The following is a 23,412-nucleotide window of genomic DNA, read 5'->3' on the forward strand; positions in this document are numbered from 1 at the left end:
GCATCCATTACAAATGTCCTTTGTGAAAAAGCTCCAGCCTCAGTATCTGTCAGTGGCTTGAGGAGATGGGGCCTTTCAGCCATTCATGCTATATCCATACACTCAGAACAGTTGCATATCAGAATATTGATAGCAAAACTATTTTCTGACATAAGTATTGTGGCCTAAATATCGTTTACACAACTATCCCTCCCTTGGGAGTAGATTGTCTGCTACTCATTTCAGTAGGGTGAAACATTTGTAAACTATATTAAGAACTCAATAATTTTGTCAGATGATATTTATGGCCTTATTATGAGTACGGCATTCTCAGGACTGCCATACTTGTGGTAGCAGTCCGATGAACAACCCACTGCAGGATCTTTCTGGGCCAGCGGTCTGCAACCAGCTGCTTGAATATGCTGGCGGTGCAGCTGCCAGCACCGCCAAGCATATTACAAGTTGTCTTTTCACCGCCCTTTTCATGGCGATGAACTTCTTATGAAAAGGGTGGCTGAGAGGCAACTAAGGGGGCCCTAACAGGTCCCACTGCAAGATCTGTGCCTGGAGGTGCATGCAGGGGGTGGCACATATTCTGCCCCTCTGAAATTGCACCCCCATTCCTGCAAGATGTGTCATGCATGCCACACCATACAGGAACCATGCTGCAGGTGCTCTTACGGCGGTGGGCTTCATGTTAGGCTCTCCTATGAGCCCAACAGCCCACCGCCATAAGACCATCACAGCACCACACGCAAGCCATGGATTACACTCGTAACCTGGTGGGCGTGCACACTATGGGCTTGGCAGTACCCTGTTGGCGCGGCGGTGGAGGGCCAAGAGGAGGACACCCACACTCATAATAAGGCTCTTAGTCTACAATATTCTAGTTCTATCCATCCACCACAACCAACTCCGTACCTCATTGTACTGTGCGTATTAATTTTAAAAGTTCCCAAGCACAGGTCCATGAATTAACTATTAGAGACATGATGAGCTGTGGTCTCTCAAACACTCATGCACTATGAATCAAGGCTACATTATCAAAAGGAAAACACCAAACAGGTTTCGTGCCTTACAACAACTTTTGCCTCCTTAACTTTCATGCAGCCACCCTTTTATGACCACTGACAAAATATTTTCCCAAACGGAGAGTGTCACTTTTGAAAAATACCAGCCACGGCTTTGAGTTATCAGATACATGAGAATCTAGGGATTCCAATAAATCACAGAGCATCAAACCATCATTAGCCAAACGTGTCCATTTTGAAAGTGTCTCAGTTATAACATCTATTGGATTGGGAGTGTCAAAATTACACAATTTTCTCACAAAAATTATAAGAAATTATGTTAACTATTTCAAAAATCTTTTGCTGCTACCTCACTTGGAAGTTGAATGTGAGGACATACCTTACATTCCAAAGTCACTCGAAATATTGCCAGGCTAGTTTAAGGAGAAACTGTCTCCTACAAAACATTTTCTGCTGAAACCAGTCTTCCATGGCCCTAAATTATTTGAAACTTCACACCTGCAAAGTCTAATATCATGTCATGAAATTCATTAATTTTGCAACATTTCCCAAATGTAAAAATCAATTTGCTGGCCCTGCCCAGGAGTTAAACCAACAACTAGATGCATAAAGAGATATAGCCTTTCAGAATTCATGCAGTGTCCATCCTGCTGGAGGACTCTTGTACTGGTCATTGTGCTCTGTCTGTGGACACTCTGCAGTGCCTGACTGGTGGCTCTCATTAGCTAAAATCCATGAGACTGTTTCCCTTTCCAATCACACCTGAAGTAAGAATCCCCAAAATGGCATACACCATAACCTTCTCCCAATGGCTGTGGGGTGATCTGAGCAGAACTGAAAATAATACTTCCAACAACCCATGGATGAATGGAGCTGAACAATGGTAAGCAATGCCTGAAAGGTGATTACCAAATGGCCCCATCTCTCAAGTATTATTATTTATTTCTTACATGAGTTCTGCTTGGGGAAGATGAGAGCTCTGACCACTGACATCAGGTTTGTGTGGAAAAGGCCTCTTTATTGAAACAGGTGCACATTACAATTAACCTAGGCCTTTGCCTTACGAAACTACAACCTCACTATCCAAAGTTACAACCTATTGTACTCTACCACTCCTAATGTATCCCTTCCCCCTTCATAACAACCTAATACATCAACATTGTATGTGCTCAATGGCTGTTCAAATGTAAGAGATAACTCTAAAATCCCTTCCCTCTTTCCTACATCTATTAACCTGTTAGCCAACTAAGCTTAAAAGTCCTGTCAAGACTGGTCTTGAACTTGCCTACAAAACCCCCTTTCATCCTGAACTGCCACTGACAACAACAATAAACTTCGGTAAACCATGGCAACTTCTCAGCCAACCGCCACCTATAAAAAGGTGGGTGCTGACCCCCACTTTCCCCCGGGCTCCTTCTTACCTTTTTCTGCCTTCCTCCTGATGCAGGTGGTAAGTCCAAGGATTAACTAACCTTCAGTACCTTCTCCATGACCAGCTTAATCTGCAACAAGTAAAGCTCCATTCCAATGAATGATAAATGGACTCCATCACTGCAGAAGAACTCCTGATCCACATACCGGAGGTCTGAATGTTCCAACCTACCTATCCCTAAGTTCCTACAGAATAACAACACATCTTATTCAATTTCCTCGTTGCCCTACCTATAGCTGCCCTCCACCCTCTCCTAGGTACGAACTCCCTCCAGATCACATGGCAGCCGGCCCACAAAGCAAGTATCTCACCCAGGTCTGTCTTCATGCATTCTGTAGTGTAGTTCCTATTATCCCAATAGGCTCTGCGCATTGGAATAATATCTTCAATAGTATAGACCTAGGGCAGAGGTTAACTAGGTCTTCTACCGACGATATTAGACTTAAAGTTTTGTGTTTGCCAGCTAGCTCAGAGTTCACTAGAAACTTTCTCGAATAGGCAAGGAGGATTTTAACCTCCCTGGATAGACAAGAAGGGATTTAGTTTCTGACAACCATAGAACATGACAACTTTGCTCTCCCCTAATCAAGAGTGTATCTCTAGAGTCGTGTGAAAACAATAGACAACTTATTTTACTCAGTCAGTACGTGCATTCTTAGTTTCACCAGTTTGTAGAGAAATAAGAGATGGGCGTGGATCAATAAAAGATGTTATTTATTGATCAGTCTCTTTTCTCATACAAGAGAAATGAATCGCTATTATTGCAATACTTGTAGTTAAGTAAAGTGCATACAGTAGAGACAGAATTATAAAATAATACTGTAAAAGCATTGATATGGTTTCTGAGCCATATGATACTTTAAAATGGATAAAATAGATACATACATATATACATTTGACTAATCATACTCAACTGGTGCTTCTAACCACGCCTACCCCAGTGTACCTGACCTAAGCCTAATACGTGGGCGGGAGTAGATAAGTAGCAGTTTAAGTTAAGTTTGTTTTGCCAAGGGACTGATTCGAGAATTCTCTGCAAGGGGTTATTCAGTTCTGTACCTGAGATCTAGAATGATGGAGGGCTGGTATCTCTTATCCCAGGTCTTGATATTCCAGCTGCCTGCGAGGACTGCTTGGAAGCGCCGGAGCTGGATTTCTCGGCAGGAGAAAGGCAGCGTCTCGTTCTCAGCGCGTCAGGAAGGCGGGGCAGCGTCCGTGGGCTTCGCTCTCTGCTGGGCTCCTCAGCACGTCTCGCTGCTCCGATCTCGTCACCACTGCATGTGTTTGCTTAAGGCAATGTCGGTAATATTTATACCTGAAAGGTGCCGAGATTGACGTAAGGATGGACATATATACGTCAATAAGGATGTCATATGAACGGGCTCGTTCGCACATTCTTTGCTGAAGTTCTCGGTGAAATCAAAACAATGGCTATGGGAATTTCCCAGGTCGCTGTAGGTTTGATTTGTTTTGAGAACTCCGTATGCCTTATCAGGGGCTGGAGGAATATCGCTTGTCTAATTAGATGGCATGCGTTATGACCTAATCAGATAACGTGCTTCTGTGCCGTGGTGTGGCTTAATCAGATAACGTTTTTTGCACCGTTGGATGACTGCTAGTTAATTATTAACCAAACCAGGGTCAGGAATAGGGGAATCGATACAGTACCTATAGGAATACATCACACCCACTCCACGTAGACTATGTCCATATTTACAAATCTAGGCATAGTGAATATCAGTAGCGTTTGTGTATACCGTACCACCCCAAAATACATTTATATGCATTCCGAAAATTGGATTTTATAAAATATACGAAACACAATCACATGTACTGTCACGTATACTATAAGCACAAGCAGTCTAATAATGCTACTCATATGTTAAAAATTCAGCATAATCTAAATGCGAAAACCACACATGAAATGGCTCTTAATACAGAAAAAAGTGCGAGACCGTTTCATCACAATCATAAATTTATGTATAACAGTGCTAGCATAGCGAATGTCTTGTGACTACCTAAAAATAGAAATTTAGTTCTCTAAGAATAACGTCTACTTTAAGCAGAAGATAAGTGTCCCAAAAATCTTAAATATTGTCGAATTGGGGAAAAAGTTCTTGCAGTCTGAAAAAAAAATTATGAGAAAAAAATCTTTTCATATCGCTTTTCTTCAAAAAGTTGAAGGCCAAATTCAGCATGTAGGGAACTCCAAGTGCTAGTTTGCTCAAAGTTATTCCTGCTGCTCTGATGAAAACATCATATTATTTAGACTGTTGAAAAAACTGTCAACAGCTTCTTGCGTAAGTTCCACTAATTCGGAAAAGGTTGTTACCATGCATTCATGAGCCTGAGCATGTTTGCCTCCATTGATGTTTGGATCAGCATAGCTGACTGAAGGTCGTACCTGATCGATGCTGCTTTCATCTTGTACTTCACTACCCCTCAATCGTAGTGGTGAAGACTCCACGAATGCCGTCATCAGGATTGGTAGCCGCTGGGGACAGCACAATGCATGAGCCGTTACCGGACCCAACAAGGTGTCTGCGTCCATTGGCACATCCGATTGTAGTGCCAGACAGGTGTCCAACACGCATTCTTCGCCGCATAGCAAGCACCTTAATACAGGCATAACACAACGTTGCCACATTGGTCTAAATGAAAGAAACCAAGTCATGTTCAGGTCTCTGAGCCGGGATAGTCCAAGGATTTTAGTTTCCCGGTAGCCAATGGCTAGGATCATTTCTTCCCTTGTCGCAGGTGTTTTGTCTGTGACATGGTTTGCCATAGTGAAATAACAGGATCAAAAATAGAATACCCGCTACTAGTCCCAAAAGGAGTGGAAGTCCGCCAAAAATGGAATGGACAAAGTCTGGAAAAATACCCAGGATGGCTTTGAATGGAGTTAAAGCACCCGAAAACACTGCTTTAAATACACTGGAGATACCATTGGTATCAGAAATATTTAAGATTTCGTTCAGTATTTCTGCGAAATGTATGGGGGAATTAGTTGATAACAATGAATGAATCTCTTCTGTTGTCCTTGCAACTTGGAGATCATACGTTTCTTTTGATGACGTGAGCCTTGCCTTTATTGCTGACACATTTGTGTGTATAGGGCAAGTTCCATATTGACTTAATGTATCCTTTACCCAACCTTTCATACTGGCCTGCCTGTATATATTTTTGGCAGAATTGAAACTGGAAAGTAGTTATCGGAATATTTATTATCCCATGTATTATCCATTCAATGACAGGTCGTTCTGACATTGTCAATGGTAATCTCTCAAGTTTTTCAATGCTCAGAATTGTATAGTCAGCACCCTTCTGTGCCAAACTGATTTGTTTATCAGTGAGGTTAAAGATATTAAATAATGATGTTGTGTTGATTAAAAGCCAAGGCACATAGCCAGAACGCAAATTTTGTAACGTCCAGCCAAGCTGTACAATAGAACGCAATTGGGACTGACCGTGTTGGAACATCAGTAAGTCTTGCGATATTATATCGATTGCTGAAGACGCAATGCTGTCCAGAGAATATATTCTGGAGGACAGAGTCATCAACCCATTGTCCACCACAGAAAGTGATTTTTCCAAATTAATACGGTCAATTTCCCGTATTTTTTATGCTGTCTCAATTTGAGTTACTTTCCAGACTTCGTTATAAGCTGCTTATATAGAGGCCGCTATGAAACGTTTTTGACGCTGTTTGCGTGGTCCCAATATGAAATCACGCAAGTCAGCACCTTCTGTAAGTAAAGTTAGGTGTTGCTTAATTTCAGCCAGTGTGGACGTTTGTAGCCATTGAAGGCAGAGCTTGCCCACGCTGTAGGTTGTTACTATCCCTGGATGTTGTCTTTGGGAATATCTAGGGTCTGGCCTAGTCAATGTGAACCCCTGTTCTTTGTTCAGGAATCTGTCTTGACAGTTATTTGTATCTGTGGGCCAGATCTACCATTTTTTTCCATTCAGGATGTGTTCTGTTTTGGTTTAATATATGGTTTACGTCTATCTCAACATCTATAGAGCTATTACTGTTCACTGTTGGCTTTGGAATAGACGTTTTGTTCAAATCTTTGATTTTGGCTAAGCCAAGACAGGTAGTTTGTTGAATAGTGTCGTTCAAAAATATAACTTGTTCTGGGATCATGCAGGCTCTAAACAATGATTCTATACCTTGTACTTGCCAATCTCTTGTACCCCAAACAGTTTTTGCTTCAATATTATTGTTCCAGAAATCAAACCCAAATGTATTCATTTGTTCAAAGAATGAATCGGAATATATCAATTTTGTGTTTGTAAGCATGGTCTTCATACCTGTCTTATTTGACAATTTGAAATAAAATGTTTCTGCATTACTTGTGTTAAACCCTGAAAAGTATGAATATTTATCATAAAATGTTTTGAGCTATCTTTTGGAGGAGTAGCACAATGTTCCCATTGGTTATAATTTAAAACATTTCTAGGTTGAGCAGATTTATGTAGATAATGGTTACCATAATGGTTGTAGCAGAACATCTGATCATAATTAGACGAACCCTGCAAATAATCATGTTCTGTGAATTTAGCAGACATCACAAGATCAGACATCATATCATTAATACTTTCAAAGTCCCAATCATCCGCAAATGAGCTTGGTTTTACAAAGTCACTCAATGAGATCTTGAATTGGTGTGGATACTTCAGGATTTCAACCGGACCATATATTTCATAATCAGTTTTGTCCCATGCTACACCGCCTGGTATAGGATTGGCTGTGAAGTTTACTGAAGAAAGTTCTCTTTTCTCGATGTGTGAAGATGTGTGTGGTTTAAGGACCAAGTTGATTTTCTGGCTTGCTGTGTCCATTTTAGCATATTTTCCTTCAATGAAATGTCCCAAACATAGTACTAAGATGAGCCAAAGAATGAGGGTAAATGCACCGAAGGCCACCCAAAATTCAATCCATGGAGAGATCAGATAGGTTTCTTTCAGCTGTTGAAAAAGTTCCTTAGCTTTGTCTTTAAAAGTTTTTGTTGATGGCTGTTTCTTTGTTTCACTCAGGTCTTCAGATGAATCATCGAAGTTTATGAAGTAGCCGGATGCTGTTCTGTCAATTGTTCCAATTGCTTTTGGATTTTGCTTTCTTTCATTAGCAAAGTCTGCAGTTACATCATCATAGGTTGTTGTTTCTTGATGAAAAGTTTTAATTTGGGTTTTAAGAGGTTCAAGTTCCATTGCTTTGTTGCATAGTCCTTGTTGATTCACTGAGATTTCCCAAATGTGATCAGTCTTCCAGTTTGAGCCTCTGTATTCGTAGCAAACATTGGTGTTCTGCTACTTCTTGGGAGTCCACTTGGCCTACTGTTTGTTATTGGCCACATGATTGTGGTTTAACCAGGTCGATGGATACAACTCGGTTCTCCTTTTTACCAGCAAGGGGCGGTAGTACTACTGATCTTGTCCCGTTGACAGACAAGACAGGAACTGCTTTTCTGTAAGAAGGCCCAAATTCCTTCTTTACCGCGATCTTCTCTCTGACTAGATCCCCGACTTTTGGAATCCAGACAGGCCTTGCTGGGACAGGTGGTTTCTCTTCAGTGGTTGTTGGCTGTTGTTTCAACTTTATGTTGCTCAGGTCTTTTCTTGTTTCATTTAAGTCCTGTAAAATAGCCAAACGATCTTTGATATCAAAGCTTTTGTCTTTAACCACTGAAGTCTGACTATCAAGATCTTGGATCATCATTCTAGTCCCGAACAATAGTTCGTACGGACTGAACCCTTTCAGAGAATTCCTTGGCAGGTTATTTAGACTACGTTGGACACTTATTAGATGTTTGACCCACCCAGTACCCGAACCTAATACCTTTTCCGTTATAGATTGCTTTATGTCTTGGTTTTTTCTTTACACCATCCCGTATCCCTCAGGAAGGAAGTGAGAAGAGTCCCGCTATGCTATGCTCATTTGGCCATGCTTCCCCATAAGCTTGAAGGCTAAAAGGAATACATTAGTCAAAACGTAGCATGCTCCTAGCGTATATGCCATTATAGACTCGCAAATCCTTTTATAACAGTCCAGACGCCAGCCGAGCGCTGGGGTCTACATTATAAGTGAAAATTAGTCTTTTATGTTAATATAACGCTTTCTTTTTTTTTTTCGATGGGGGCTTTCTTATTGTTGTTGTTTATCTGGAGTGAAATGCCATGGCAATAGTCCTCCCCGCTCGCCACTGCGATCTCTATTGCAGTCTGGGCAGTTTTTTACAAAAATGTGATGATGCAGACTCATGCCTGGCCACCAGTACACTGATTGTAATTCTTCCAGAGAATCTTTTAGCTTAAGGTGTCTGAGACCCTCACCCATATGTGCGTCTGCTATTAACAAGCCTCTCCTGTCCGTGTTTGGAATCACTCTATCCCCCACTCCAGGGATTCGAGCAAAAGGGACTGAGTTTGCATCGATTATGTATGTATAATTGAGTGGATAATTGATCGGTAGTGCTGAACAGTCGCCTTTTGATGACGTTTTCACCGCCAGCACAGTTTCACCGTCAATGTATTTTACTGCACGCTTCTTTGTAGCTACGGAAGCCGATTTAGTTGCTCCCGCTGTGGCTGTCTCAGCCAATGAATTCCCTGCAACGTGAACGCCATCACGCTGATGACTCAGTGAATGTATCACGTGAGTTTTTGGTAGTTCTTTCTGTAAAAGAACTACTTGTTCCCAAAGCACTTTTTGCTTTATTGTTGCACCTGTGTCATCTTTGTAACCGTTTTGAATCCATTTCTTCAAATCGTTATTGTATGTTTTGACGCAGTAATACGAATCGCACACAATAAGTGTCGGGAATTCGCGATCGGCATTATCTAGCGCCATTTTTAATGAAATTATTTCCGTTTGTTGTTCTGAATTATTTTCCACTGAGTGTGTTTTTGTAAGTAGAGGTCTTAATTTACCTCTGCGCCACACTTCTTTTACAATTTCACATGTGGCCTTGTAAGCCAGCTCTCCCCAAACTGAGGGTTGAGCATGCCCGTTTGTATGTATTACACAGGCGTACTGTCGTAAAGGCAGAATGTCGATTGGCAGAGGGTATTCTTTCTCATATTCTAGATATTTTAATTCTTTCATTTCCGGGTCAAAATAGTAATTTACTTTGTCTGTAGCAACAGAATTTACCCATTGTATCCATTCTGGATTTAGTGCAGTTGTCGGTAAATTACATGGTGTTGTTAATGCCTCAAAAGCTGATTCTGCTGTTCTGACTGTAACCTGTCTACCGTCTGCTTGGTATTTTTCTTTTCCTACAGCTGTTTGAACCGCATGAACAATGTTTTCCTTAATGCTGAACCTTTTTTCAGCTTCTGTGTACAAATGTGATTTGTATGCTATTGGTACCTTCTCTCCCTCATTAGAGGTCAGGTATGTTAATCCGCATCTTCCTGGGATGACTCGAATCACAAGGTTGCGTGTGTTGTCACGTGTTTGTAATTTTGTTTTAATTAACATGTCTGTTTGTAAAGATCTCAAAATTTCTGTGTGTTTTTGAGTCCAATTGATTCTTTTAAAATCTGGTTTTATTAGATCATAAAGGGGTTTGACCCTTTCTGCATAATTTATAATATAAGTTCTTCCGAAATTCAGGAAGCCTAGAATTGATTGTAGGTTTTTTAGTGTTCTGGGTGCTTGGATTACAGCACATTTCTCTAGGAAATTGTCAGCCAGGCTTTTGCCTTCACTTGATAGTTCATATCCTAAAAACAGGACTGTTAGATGGGCATTTCTTGACTTTTTAAAGTTAAATTTGTAACCCTCTGCTGCGAACCCAAGTATTATGGTGTTCACTCTCTTCAAGTGAGTATCCAAGTCATCGTCTGTTAGATAGATGTCGTCGACATAAGATAATGCCTCGTCATCATAGGTTTGTAGTAACTCTGTTACCCTCGCTGAGAATAACCCTGGGCTGTTCTTGAACCCCTGGGGCAAACGACAGAAATTCTTTTGCGTGCCATTTATTGAGAACGCCGTCAAATATCTGCTCTCTGGTGCTATATTTTGACAAAAGAAACCGTTAGAAATGTCTAAGGTTGTTTTGTATTTTTTGCGCACTGTTATTCATTAGTGCAGCACTGTGCGAGTTTTGTACTGCAAATGTTTTGCAACATGAGTTAAGGTGTCTGTAGTCCAAAACAAGACGATATGAATTGTCTGGCTTGGAGACAGGAAACAAAGGGTTGTTCATTTGTGAGGTGCAAGTTTCAATCACCCCCTGGTATTCAAGTTGATCTAGGATCTCTTTTACCTGTTTTTTAGCTTCTTGCTTAATCGGGTACTGCCTCTGTGCAGTAGGTTGTGATTTTAACTGGATTTTGTAAGGAGGAGAGTCCTCATCCCATCCCACATGATTTTTATATAAGGCAGGGGCTTGAGCTACTGCCCACTTTCTTGCAAGTGTATATTTTTTATGAATTGGAATATGGTTTGAGAAGGCAGGCATAATTATTTCTTCGCCATGTGGGCACTCCCTGACAAACTCTGGAGTCCAGTCTTGTTCAGCTAGAAGGATGTCATAGCCCTTGGACAGATTGTCCCAAAATAGTCCCCTTATTTTTCTAGTCTTATCCCCCTCTATACGCAATGTTATTTCATATATTTTATGAGGTTTGCTAACTCTGGTATCTGCAGTTTCCACCTGATTGTATTCATTCGTGTCCACTGTCTCCAGATGATTCATAAGGACTTTGCGAGCTATGCTCACTTCTGCTGCGCTGTCTAGCATTGTCTGAGCCCATTCTCAGTTTTTCAGCTGTGTCCTCAGTATTCTCGGCATTGTTGATTACTTTAATACTGGCTACCTTCTTTTTTGGAAATTGTAATTTTTGATTCAGATGAGCAGGTTCTTTGTCTTTGGACTTGACGTGCTCTTCCCTTTGTTCTGATCGTCCTCTTCTTTCCGATTTCTGCGAGGAAGTCTGAAAAGATTTAGAGGGACGTGTATCAATATCTTGATATCTATCAGGTTTCTTTATATTATCCCTATTTCTAAGGTTGTATTTTTTCACAGAGGGCTCCCGTTGGGGAGACTTGCGTCCTTGGTCGGGAGATCTTTCTCTCTGCCAAGGAGACTTTCCTCTGGACTGGAATCTTTTTTCTTTAGGATTGGATTGTTTATTTCCATCCCAGCTCTTTTTTTGATTGTTTAAATTATTTTTTATAAATACCTTTTCAGGACTTTCAACTAGTTGGGGTTTCACTGGTATTCCACCCAAACTATCTCTTCCTAGTTCTTCATAGGATTTTTCTATGATTCTGGCAATTTCAGATGGTTGGTCTGCTATATTTGTCTCTTTTAACCTCTGGCGAATCGCCACATTTGCTGCTTCTCCCTTTATGTTGGCTAATAATATTGCCGAGACCTGCTTGAAATCTTTCAGTAGTTTCATACCGAGAGTTAAAGCGGGTTCTGGACCGTATTCATCTTGAATCTGTTTTAGCACATCTGGTATTACTGACATGGATGGTACACCATGTGTTTTTGTGTAAATGGAAGCAAAGACTGTTCCCCAAGTGTCACAGTCCTCCACATGTGGTGCGATTCCCATTGGGAGACAGATAGTCAGAATCCTATGTTTCTCAACAGGGGTGGTATCTGGAAACACCGCCTCTATTTGAGTGATTTTTTGTGCTAGCCAGAAAGGAATTTGTTCCCGTTTTGCGGGTACTTTACCTAGACAGGAGACTGTATGTTCTGAGGTGTAATTTTATTTGTGTTCCCCTGATGAGTGGTCAGCTGCGGAATTTTAATTGCTGGTTGGATTGTTGAAGTCCGCATTACATATTGGACTAATTGTCTATGTATTTTTATTAATTGTTTTAGCTGTGCTAAAAGCTCTGGTGCAGGCATTTCTTCAATGTCTGGATGTGGTGTATATCCGGCTAGGACCGGCCACGTTGCTCCTGGTCTACCTAGTGGACCGAGCCAGGTGATGTGATTATTATGTTTTAGGGCGCCATGAAACAAGAGCAGGTGCTCTTGGAATTTGAGTGGTATTTCCACTTCCTCGAAAGGAGTGTACTCACTAGGAGGTTCCTCTATTTTGTAATAGTGAAAGTCCTTTGTTACAGCGTTTGCTGCTGGAAAGTTTATCCATGAATAGAATACCTCTGTCTGCCGATATTCGTGTGCCTCAATTACGAATATGACTGTACCACCTCTTGGTGTCAGTCCATTTTCTATAAGTTTTAAGGTTATAGATTTCCTTATGTTGACCGGGATGAGTATTGCATTTGGGTCATTTTCCAGCAGAGTATTGTCTGCTTCTAGGAGTTCAGCTGCTAGTCTAACTGTCTCCCTTTCTTCTTCAGTTTCTGACATACTATTGTCAAGAAGGTTATTCTGTTTGTTTGCAGATCAGGTTTCTATGGAAACAAAGATTAGATGCACAATATTTTGGAACAGTGTATCCTTCAACGTTGAATAAACCAAGAACCATACATAGGAGTCTCCTCCTGCGAGGTTTGGCGGATATGACCTTTCACCCACTCCAGACGTCTTTGGAGTATTATGGGAAAAAAGGGGTCTGTGTGAAAAAGCACGACTGAGTTACTCTAATGTCTTGCGTTAGTTTTATCGCCTATCCAAACGTTTGGGCGCCATGTAGTGTAGTTCCTATTATCCCAATAGGCTCTGCGCATTGGAATAATATCTTCAATAGTATAGACCTAGGGCAGAGGTTAACTAGGTCTTCTACCTACGATATTAGACTTAAAGTTTTGTGTTTGCCAGCTAGCTCAGAGTTCACTAGAAACTTTCTCGAATAGGCAAGGAGGATTTTAACCTCCCTGGATAGACAAGAAGGGATTTAGTTTCTGACAACCATAGAACATGACAACTTTGCTCTCCCCTAATCAAGAGTGTATCTCTAGAGTCGTGTGAAAACAATAGACAACTTATTTTACTCAGTCAGTACGTGCATTCTTAGTTTCACCAGTTTGTAGAGAAATAAGAGATGGGTGTGGTTCAATAAAAGATGTTATTTATTGATCAGTCTCTTTTCTCATACAAGAGAAATGAATCGCTATTATTGCAATACTTGTAGTTAAGTAAAGTGCATACAGTAGAGACAGAATTATAAAATAATACTGTAAAAGCATTGATATGGTTTCTGAGCCATATGATACTTTAAAATGGATAAAATAGATACATACATATATACATTTGACTAATCATACTCAACTGGTGCTTCTAACCATGCCTACCCCAGTGTACCTGACCTAAGCCTAATACGTGGGCGGGAGTAGATAAGTAGCAGTTTAAGTTAAGTTTGTTTTGCCAAGGGACTGATTCGAGAATTCTCTGCAAGGGGTTATTCAGTTCTGTACCTGAGATCTAGAATGATGGAGGGCTGGTATCTCTTATCCCAGGTCTTGATATTCCAGCTGCCTGCGAGGGCTGCTTGGAAGCGCCGGAGCTGGATTTCTCGGCAGGAGAAAGGCAGCGTCTCGTTCTCAGCGCGTCAGGAAGGCGGGGCAGCGTCTGTGGGCTTCGCTCTCTGCTGGGCTCCTCAGCACGTCTCGCTGCTCCGATCTCGTCACCACCGCATGTGTTTGCTTAAGGCAATGTCGGTAATATTTATACCTGAAAGGTGCCGAGATTGACGTAAGGATGGACATATATACGTCAATAAGGATGTCATATGAACGGGCTCGTTCGCACATTCTTTGCTGAAGTTCTCGGTGAAATCAAAACAATGGCTATGGGAATTTCCCAGGTCGCTGTAGGTTTGATTTGTTTTGAGAACTCCGTATGCCTTATCAGGGTCTGGAGGAATATCGCTTGTCTAATTAGATGGCATGCGTTATGACCTAATCAGATAACGCGCTTCTGTGCCGTGGTGTGGCTTAATCAGATAACGTTTTTTGCACCGTTGGATGCCTGCTAGTTAATTATTAACCAAACCAGGGTCAGGAATAGGGGAATCGATACAGTACCTATAGGAATACATCACAATTCTATCAGAGCCTAACCTTTCTGTACCACCAAGTCGTTTTCACCTAGATGAATCAACAGAATGTCTGGGCAATGCCACTCCTGCCCTGAGTTTGTGCAAACAAGTAAGAAGCTCTCCCCATACCACTTAATACCACATAAGGATGCACCAAAACCCAAAATTTGTCCCCTGCCCAGATGACCTTGTGTACCGTCCCACCCATTACACAAAGGAATGTCCTACAATCCATTTCTGCAACCCTGCTGCCTAGGGGCCAGACAAAATATGACAATCCGTTCTGTAATTTATTAAAAACTTTCCCTCCCCCTGACATAGTGCCTAAAGCAGTTTGATGACCACTTGCCTACATGCATGATATATTCTGGCTCCCAATCCCGACTTCGTGCTTTGGTAGCCATGCCTATGAGAAAGGAATGGGCACCATATCCAAATGGATCTACCCTGACCAATCTTGGCACCTTGCGCCTCACTGACAGCAACTAGAATGGAGTGACAGGCAGACACTCGTGATATCTGCATACTTCCTCTCATATGACCCCTCTACCAATGTTAGCCCTAAACACTTCTAACACTGAAAGGTCCACAAGAACATTCAGGACTTGAGTGGTGAAAATAGTGCCAACTCACTCTTCGATGTACACACTACTGAAAGAGCGCTCATCACCTGACCAAAAATGTCTAATGTCAGGGAATTCTCTTGGAACAACAGCACCCTTTCCCTCTAACCCATTCTTCTAAAATATGTTCACCTAGCTTGCATGATGATAGAGAGTACCCACAAAGAAGTTTACCCATGAAAGCTAGGTTCATACATTTTTCTGCAATAGTCACCCTGGACTCTCATTGTTGTATAAGAAACATCATGAATTGCACTACGTCATCTGTCCTAAGCCAGCTCTCCTGTCTCCCCCTAGCTCCTCTGTCTAAAAATTCAGACCAAGCCTGAGTTTAACCTCTTCATGTCGATGGTGCTATAGAACCTAATACCAGCTGAAGCATCCTTTCTCTCCTACAGACCAGAGTTCCTACAGCATCTGGGTCTGGCCAGCCAATGGAATATCTTCCACTTCGAATTAAACAAAGCATCTGATATGTAATTGTCCACACCTGGCATGTGTTGGATCCTAAATATTATGTCACAATATAGGCATTGAATATCAAAAACCCTCAATAATTTCAACAACTGGGTATCCTTCACTCACTATCTATTGACAACCTGTACCACAGACATGTTGTCCACCCTGAAAGGTACATTTTTGTGAGACAGCTGATCCCCCAGAGCTCCAGTGCTATAACTAGGGGGAAGAATTCCAGAAATGCAATACTACAGCCCCCTTATTTCCACTGCTGCAGCCATTCTTCTGTGCACCAATGCCCTTGCCAAAAGATGCCAAAACCTGCACCCCCTGCTGCGTCAGAAATGAGCTGGGCATCCCATTCTACATCTTCTAAGGCTGCTATTGCGATCCCATTAAATGAGTGTAGGAATGACCCCACATGCATACATTCTCTTTAACACCTGCTGAAAACCTGATGTGATGATGGGAGAGTGTGCAACCTGATAGTATCCTCTCTGCGCAGACCAATCGATCTCAATACCCAAAAAAGACAAGACAGTGCTGGGACCTATTGTCTTCTTTGGTGCTAAAGGCATGCCTATGTAATCCATGAGCACCTTGATACTGTCCAGAGCACACTGGCAGTCAGCAGAACTGGGCCTCCCTATGAAGAAGAAATCATCTAAGTAGTGGGTTCCCACATCATTGCTGTTGGACCATGTGAACATCTACTGAAGAAAGGAACTGGAGCACTTGAAAAGAGAACAGGAGATCAAGCCAACTATTCGCAAAACTTCATCAACGTTCCCACTACCCTCAAACTGCATGCCCAGCAGGTGAAAATCAGCACAGTGTACAGGCAGCAAACGGACAACCAAATTAATGTTGCTCTTAGCCATAAGCATCCCCTGTTCTGCTCAAGTCATTAATGCTAAGGCCACTTCCGTGGATTATTATCTGACTGAAAATTGTTCCGTGGGTATATAGTCATTCACTGACTGGCCCTCCTGCCAGGAGAGATGTTGAATGAGATGGAATGGACCTTGCTCTTTTTTGAGTACCACCCTGATTGGTGACCCGATTAAGTGGTCCATCTGTGACTTATCAAACGGCCCACCATTCTCCCTTCTCTGCTCTCCTTTCTCAGTTTTCCCATCACAATTTGTTTGTGCTCTGATGCTGATTTCAAATTGGTCGCCCAGTACAGCCGTTTCGGGTGCTCATATCCCAACCTAAAACCTTTCCTAAAATCTTCCAGCAACAACTCAGCCACACCATGCTTAGCGAAATGAGTGAGCCAACCAGCTAGCCTGTCCAATTTAATAGGTGTATAAGCCTTCCCTGCAGATTCTTGTCCCCTTCGTCCCTCTTTGTATGTGTTACCCTCCCCATATTGCTACTCCCATGGTGTTGACTTACCCTACACCCTGTTGCTCTCCATACCCCCCTGCATCTGGGATCTCCACCAAACTAGTTAATCAGGGGATGCTTGCCAGTACATTTTGAACACTCGTGGTGGCATTTGCAGAATTCCCTCATACAGACTCCCTTATTTAATCCCAACATGTACCAAAATGGTTAATTAGACCCTTGCTTGACACTCTCACTCCTGCCCGGGTGGGATGACCCTGAAAGGGCCGATATGTGATTGGCAAAGCCATGGCTGTAAATAGCAACTTTCCAAACTTTGTCGGGCCCATTGTATGCTGCCAGAGATCTGGGTCGAGTTCCCTCCACTGTGCTTCTGGGTCAACCGCCATGCGGACCCGGAACTTCTCGTCATATTGTACCTAGGCACACCCTCCATAATTCAACTGTGCCTTCCTTATCACATCCATGTATTTGAAAAGAGCTACAGACCTTTCTGAGTGCTGCTCACAGTAGACCTATTAGGAAAGCAGCAGTCCAATTTTCAATGGTTGACAGTACTCTTAGTCTTTTGGAAAGCTCTAGCTCCTCCTCTTTTGATTCCTCTTTAGGATCTTCAACATTTCTGCGTATTCGCCCATCAAAGTCTTCTTTTTCATTGTGAGCATGAGGTGCGCCCCTAGTAGTTTAGATGTGCCCATGTAAGACATTTTTTAAGCTTCACTTCCATACTCTCCATCTTGTGTCTTTGAGGAATCCTGTTGTCCCTCGCTTCTCAACCCTGACCCGAGCTGACTCCTACCTCCTCCTTACTAGCCTCCTGGCCTGTTTGCCCTGCGGATGTTCCTTCGTTTTTGCCTTTCTGCCTAACCCTGCAGGTGTTTGTTCCACTAAACTGTCATGTGTGTGTACTTCAGCATCCTTTATGTAGAGACACTTCTGGAGGCGGACCTCCCCACTCTCCTGAGGCTCCTTCACCTCCATACCCATGGATACCATGCAAGAGGGGTAAGCACTGCTATGCAACACCTTACCTGGTGCAAAGGTCGATACTCTCTCAGGAGTCCACTGCTTCACTACCCTCTCTAGACACCAGGCTCCGCTCTGACCTTCCTGATTTTACCGGGTGCCATGCTCCTGCAAAAAGCTAGTGGCAGAGTGATTAGAAGGGTCCCCACCATCCCCTTTTTTCCACTATACAGCCTTTTCTGCCCCAACTTAATCTTTGTCCCTCAAATCCACTTCCTCCAAGATTTGACTGTCCTCAACCTCTTAGTCAAGCAAAGTCTGCTGGCTTGTATATAACAAATCCATATCCTGTGCATCCCCCTTCACAGGGTTCCGTAATCATAATCCTTGTTGCCCATAAGCATCCATACTCAACTTACATGAGCGGGCCACACCTCACCCTCCCCACCGGTCTAAAGATGCAGGGCGCACTGTCCTATGATCTCCTGACCTGGAGCTGCACTCAACCCTTCCAGGTGTTGCACTGCCGAGGGTACACCAAACCTTCTTGGGGCATTGGTGTCACTGTCCATTGCCGCCCTCCAACTGGCAGCCCGGGACCACGCTTTCCTTTCACCTTGTGCTCGATAAGCCGCACAAGGCTCTCCCAAGTCAGGCTCATTTTGACTTGTGCCGACCTGTAAAAAAGAGGAAGACAGGCCCAGTGTGCTGTGTAAATAACATGCTCGCTGCACTCCTTTCTCTTGACCCTCTGATTCTGCTGCTAACCCACTCACTCCCTGGCACAGCTCCAGTAACAACTGGGACCGTTGGCTTAACTGGGGTGTCCTCTAGATGTGGTCCTGTACCCCTGCGAAGTGCCCAACTTACAATATACTGTAATGGGGAGGTCCTTACCACCCAGGCATCACTCAAACTTTCTGTTAGGGGCTACAGTTCTACTGTCCCCACTATCTCTAACCCCTATTCATCATACTTGCTCCACTTTCAGCAAGCGCAGGACAAAGATTCTGCAACAGTTCCTATCTGTACCCCCCGTGGCTCCCTGCCCGCCAATATTTCAGCTGATGGGGCCCTGACTCTCCTCGCTCCTGTACAGCCAATAGGGCCATGTCCAACCATGTTGAGCCATCCCACTGAATAGTGTTCCACCTGGTAGAGTGAGGGGCCCCAATCCCTTGCTCATACTCATTATCTGGTGTCTGGACATGATGCTCACACAGGAGCTCATTGAACACCTTCCTAAAATGTACTGTGTCCTCAGGGACACTTGCCCCCAGGCCCTCCTGGCCTGCTCCCTCCTCCCTCTCTGCTGCCACAGGGCCCTTGGCATGCTCAACAGCCCCCGCCAGACGTTCATTGTGTCACCTGAAGCCTCACGAGGATGTACCGTATGTTGGGTCCAACCTTTACTAATGGCCTGGGCCACGCCACCCCACATTCGGCCTCGACCTCTCCCATGAATAACACATGATGAACCTGCCCCTGGCTAACGGACGTGCCTATGCTGAGACCCATTGCGCCCCACACGAGCCCTGGGGAAGCGACCTCGCCCTTGTTAGCCTGCCCTTTACATGGGTCCACTCTCCATGTTCCCTCACCTGTCATTGATTTTCCTGCACCAGGGTCCAGCATGGTTGTGAACAGGCCAGCACTGCTGATGCGGCCCGTCTCGCTACCTCCCTACTAGAGCGACTGCTATTCAGCGGCGCCCATCGTGCCAACTGATCTAGACATCCTGCAGATTCCAGGAGCTGCATCGCCTGCACCACCATCTCGTCCGGGGAAGCTCCCACCGACGCCATTTTAGTAAGTGCTATTGTTAATTAATGGAACCTGCAGATGTAGTAATGTCATTAAACTGCTCAGACTGCTAAACATGCTTCACTGGAATAAACTACCCTCCCAGCCACCGTGTCATCTGAAAATGGTGGATGGCACACAAAATGCCTGGTTTTATAACCTTGGACTACCAAGTAGCTCAAAAGAAGCCCAAATCCCTGAGCAATCGTCCAACTGCTCCACTTCCTCAAAATACCCAGGGGCAGACCTCACTCTGGTTGGCTGCCCCCCAAATCCTCCTTGGCAGCTTAAGTTATCTATAGATAGACCTAAACGCTACAGTGCTACCATCTCCTTTAACCTGTTTATACCGTGCATATATTATATTGAAACTTCAGCAGGATTTACATTTTACTAGAATGATAATGGTTACTGTATTCAATGTATTTTTGTAAATATTTTGTTTACAATGCTATGATTGTTCCATGTGTGTTTCTAACAAACAATATAATTATTCTGTAATTGAGGTAAGTAAATCATCATATTATTTTTCAAACTTTTCTAGGGAAAGGAGATGTGTTCGGAGACGTATTTTGGAAAGAAACCACCCTTGCTCACGCATGCGCTAATGTTCGAGCGCTGACTTACTGTGATTTACACATCATTAAACGAGAAGCCTTGCTTAAGGTGCTGGACTTTTACACAGCATTTGCAAACTCATTTTCAAGGAATCTGACACTCACCTGCAATCTAAGAAAGAGGGTAAGCATATTGCATCATATTTTCGTGCCTTTCTTTTAAATCATGCTTTTTATTTCTTTTGCAAGCACAAGTAGACATGGCTCCAGACTTCCAAATGGACTGGGTGCGCATGCATGTATTGACGATTTGTGCATACTGGACACTCACTAAGAATACAGACAAGAACTTTAATCAAAGAAAAGAGCACTTTTCCCCTGGGAGGACCAGCATTTTAAGACACATGTATTTTCTTCCGATAAAGGGTAGGATTCAGGGACACAACTAGTTCCAAACTTCAGGGGGGAGGGTGGGGGGTGGGGGGAGGGTAGAACTCCCAGCCCGGCCAGCTCAAGCGCTGGTGACGGCCGTTACGGCAGTCTTTTTTGGCGCTTTCCCCTGCCATATCCTTCTTCTCAATGAATTCCCTCATTACCACTCTCTAACAGTGCACCTCGTCTCTCCATAGACTCTCTCTGATGTACATTTAATTATTTTATGGTGCTACTCACAGTTCACTCACACTCAGTTCTGTGATCTGCATGATACACATGCTTAAGCTACTTTACTAAGAGCCAAAACTGCAACTAGACAAACTTCTGAACTCTCACTAGTAGGAAAATTGATATTTTTATTATTGCCTTAAAACTACCTGACGCACAACGAAGTTCATGTGCTTTAAAACCCAAACTTGTTTTTAAAAACAGCGCGCTATACCAAAGGCAATGCCAGGTGGGGCTGCACCAGTCACACCAACCAAAACCCAGCCCAGCAATGTGGCAGGAAAAGCATTTCCAGAAATTGGGTGAGAGCTAGCCTCATACTCATTATATGTTGATAAAAATCTATGTAAGAGGTGGGGTGTGATACTTTCCCCAAATTCCAGCATGCAAAAAAGTTAACAGATTTCTTGGTGATGATTTAAGGGAAAGTAGACTCCTCCCCTGAGAATGTTTTGAAACTTTTGGGATCAAATTTGCTAGAACGCCACAGACCCTTACGGCAATCATTAAATATTCCTGTACTTTCATCGTGCACCAGGGAAGCCTTGCCTTTCTAGGATTATATCTCGTTGTTTTTCAAATGTCTAAAGTCAAAAATTACTTCCACTATACCAAGGTCATCATTTTTTCATGGGTGAACCCCGTATGCCAAGACGTACATTCAGTATGACAGTGCCAGAAATTTACCATGGATACTTCAGCCACAGCCATGGGTACCGCTAAAAATCCCCCCTGGTATACAAGGGTCAGCATTTTACCATTGACACCCCCTACAAAACGAGTACAGGATATCCCATGACCAGAGTTACCTCAATTATCACTTCATGTCAGGGCCTTCGGCCAGGAGTGGTGGCGTGTGTTCTGTTTCTCTGCTTCTGGGTATGGCTTTCTCAGTTGGTCAGTTCGGGTCCCCACAGCCAATGATGATGTCTTAATTGAAGTTTGTTAGGGCCTGCAGTTTGGCATAGTCTGTTAGTGCCCTTGCCCCTAAGACAATAATAACCTCCAGTATGCCAGACCAGCAGCACACTTGCATGCATAACACACATACGGTGACACACACACACATCCTCTCACACACACATTCTCACTATGGGCCATATGTATCAAGCCTTTTGTGATTCGCAAAGGCCGAAATTCGCAGAATTTCGGCCTTTGCGAATCGCAAACGGCCTTTTTGCATGTTTTGGGATGTATGAAACATTCCCAAAATAAGGAATTGCAAACTTGTGCGATTCCTTATTTTTCCATAGCATTTAGGGAATCGCAATTTTGCGATTCCTTAAATGCTATGTATGTAGCATTTTTGGCTTGCGAATTGGGGTTAAGAATTCGCAAATTACCACCAACTTGTAGTTGATGGTAACTTGCGAATTCTTCCAAAAATGCACAATTTGGCATTTTTAAAGGTGGCATGTGATGCACACACATGCCCATAGGGCATGTATATGCGCCATATGCACACACATGTACATTTCAGGGGTGCAGCAGGCTGTCTTTGAGACACCCCTGCACCCTTGCAATAATTCTCAAATTGCGATTAGCAAATTGCGAATTTGCAATTTGAGAATTATTTTGCATTCATTCCTATGGGCCTCCTGGCCCATAGGAATGCATTGGAAATTATTCCTTAATTGCGAATTCGCAAAATGCGAATTCGCAAATAGGGAAGCTTAAGGAATCGCTAAAAAAAGCGATTTTTTTCATACATACCATTTTGCAATTCCTAAATAGCGATTCCTTAAAAATCGCTATTTAGGAATCGCAAAATACTTTCTTGATACATATGGCCCTATATCTCTATACTCTTTTGTACATTTGTACTTTGTCACACTCACACACACACACACTGCCACTCACACTTTCATTAATCAATCTGCTTTTTTTCTGTTAGACAATCTTGTCCTGCTGCTTCTGCTATACCTGCCTTGCCTTTTAGTGAAGCCTAATAAAACATTCTCTATACACTATCCTTAAAATAGCTGTACAGGGCTTAAATTTGGTTTCCCGTGTAGGTCAAACAGTATTTGAACTGAACTACTCCACATTCAAACATGTAATATCGCATCTTTCAAATGACCCTTTGAAATGCTTGACTTCTTCGGCAACAATGGATTTTATCCTTTAACACTTCGCATTTTGGGGCTTTTGAGACCCAACTTACAATGTGAAAAATGTGCTGGTGTGAGTATCAGATGAGCTGCATGAATGCAATGTGAGAAGAGGATCCATGAGAGTGTTGGGTGAGAGGAGTGTGTGCAGAGTGAGAATAGTGGGTGCAGGGTGGTGTGAGCATTGTAAATGCTGGGTGAGTGGTGTGCCTGTGTATGCGGCAGGGTGAGCGGCAAGAGTGAAGGGTGATCTGTGAGAGTGAATGGTCAGTGCATGGTGAGAGGAGTCAATCCAGAGTGAGTAGTGAGCCCCTATGAGTTCTGGCAGATTATTGTCCCTGTGTGTAAGCAGGATGATCAGAGTGCCTGTATGAATGCAGGCTGAGAGGTTTGTCTGTGTGAGTTCAGGTTGAGAGGAGAAAGTGCAGCGTGAGTGGTGTTATTCTGGGTCAG

The 23,412-nt window shown here is 43.0% G+C and overlaps 1 protein-coding gene across 1 annotated transcript in view; it reads left to right on the plus strand.

Annotated features, from left to right (window-relative positions):
• Nucleotides 1-23,412, plus strand: part of KCNH5 (potassium voltage-gated channel subfamily H member 5) — an 875,857-nt gene that overhangs the window by 824,251 nt on the left and 28,194 nt on the right. Inside the window, exon 10 of the mRNA XM_078660326.1 lies at nucleotides 20,173-20,369. Coding sequence (XP_078516452.1) covers nucleotides 20,173-20,369 — 197 coding nt within the window. The remainder of the gene's footprint in view (nucleotides 1-20,172; nucleotides 20,370-23,412) is intronic.

This window comes from Lissotriton helveticus, chromosome 9 (genome assembly GCF_964261635.1).
Source record: "Lissotriton helveticus chromosome 9, aLisHel1.1, whole genome shotgun sequence".
NCBI classification, from domain to species: Eukaryota; Metazoa; Chordata; class Amphibia; order Caudata; family Salamandridae; genus Lissotriton; species Lissotriton helveticus.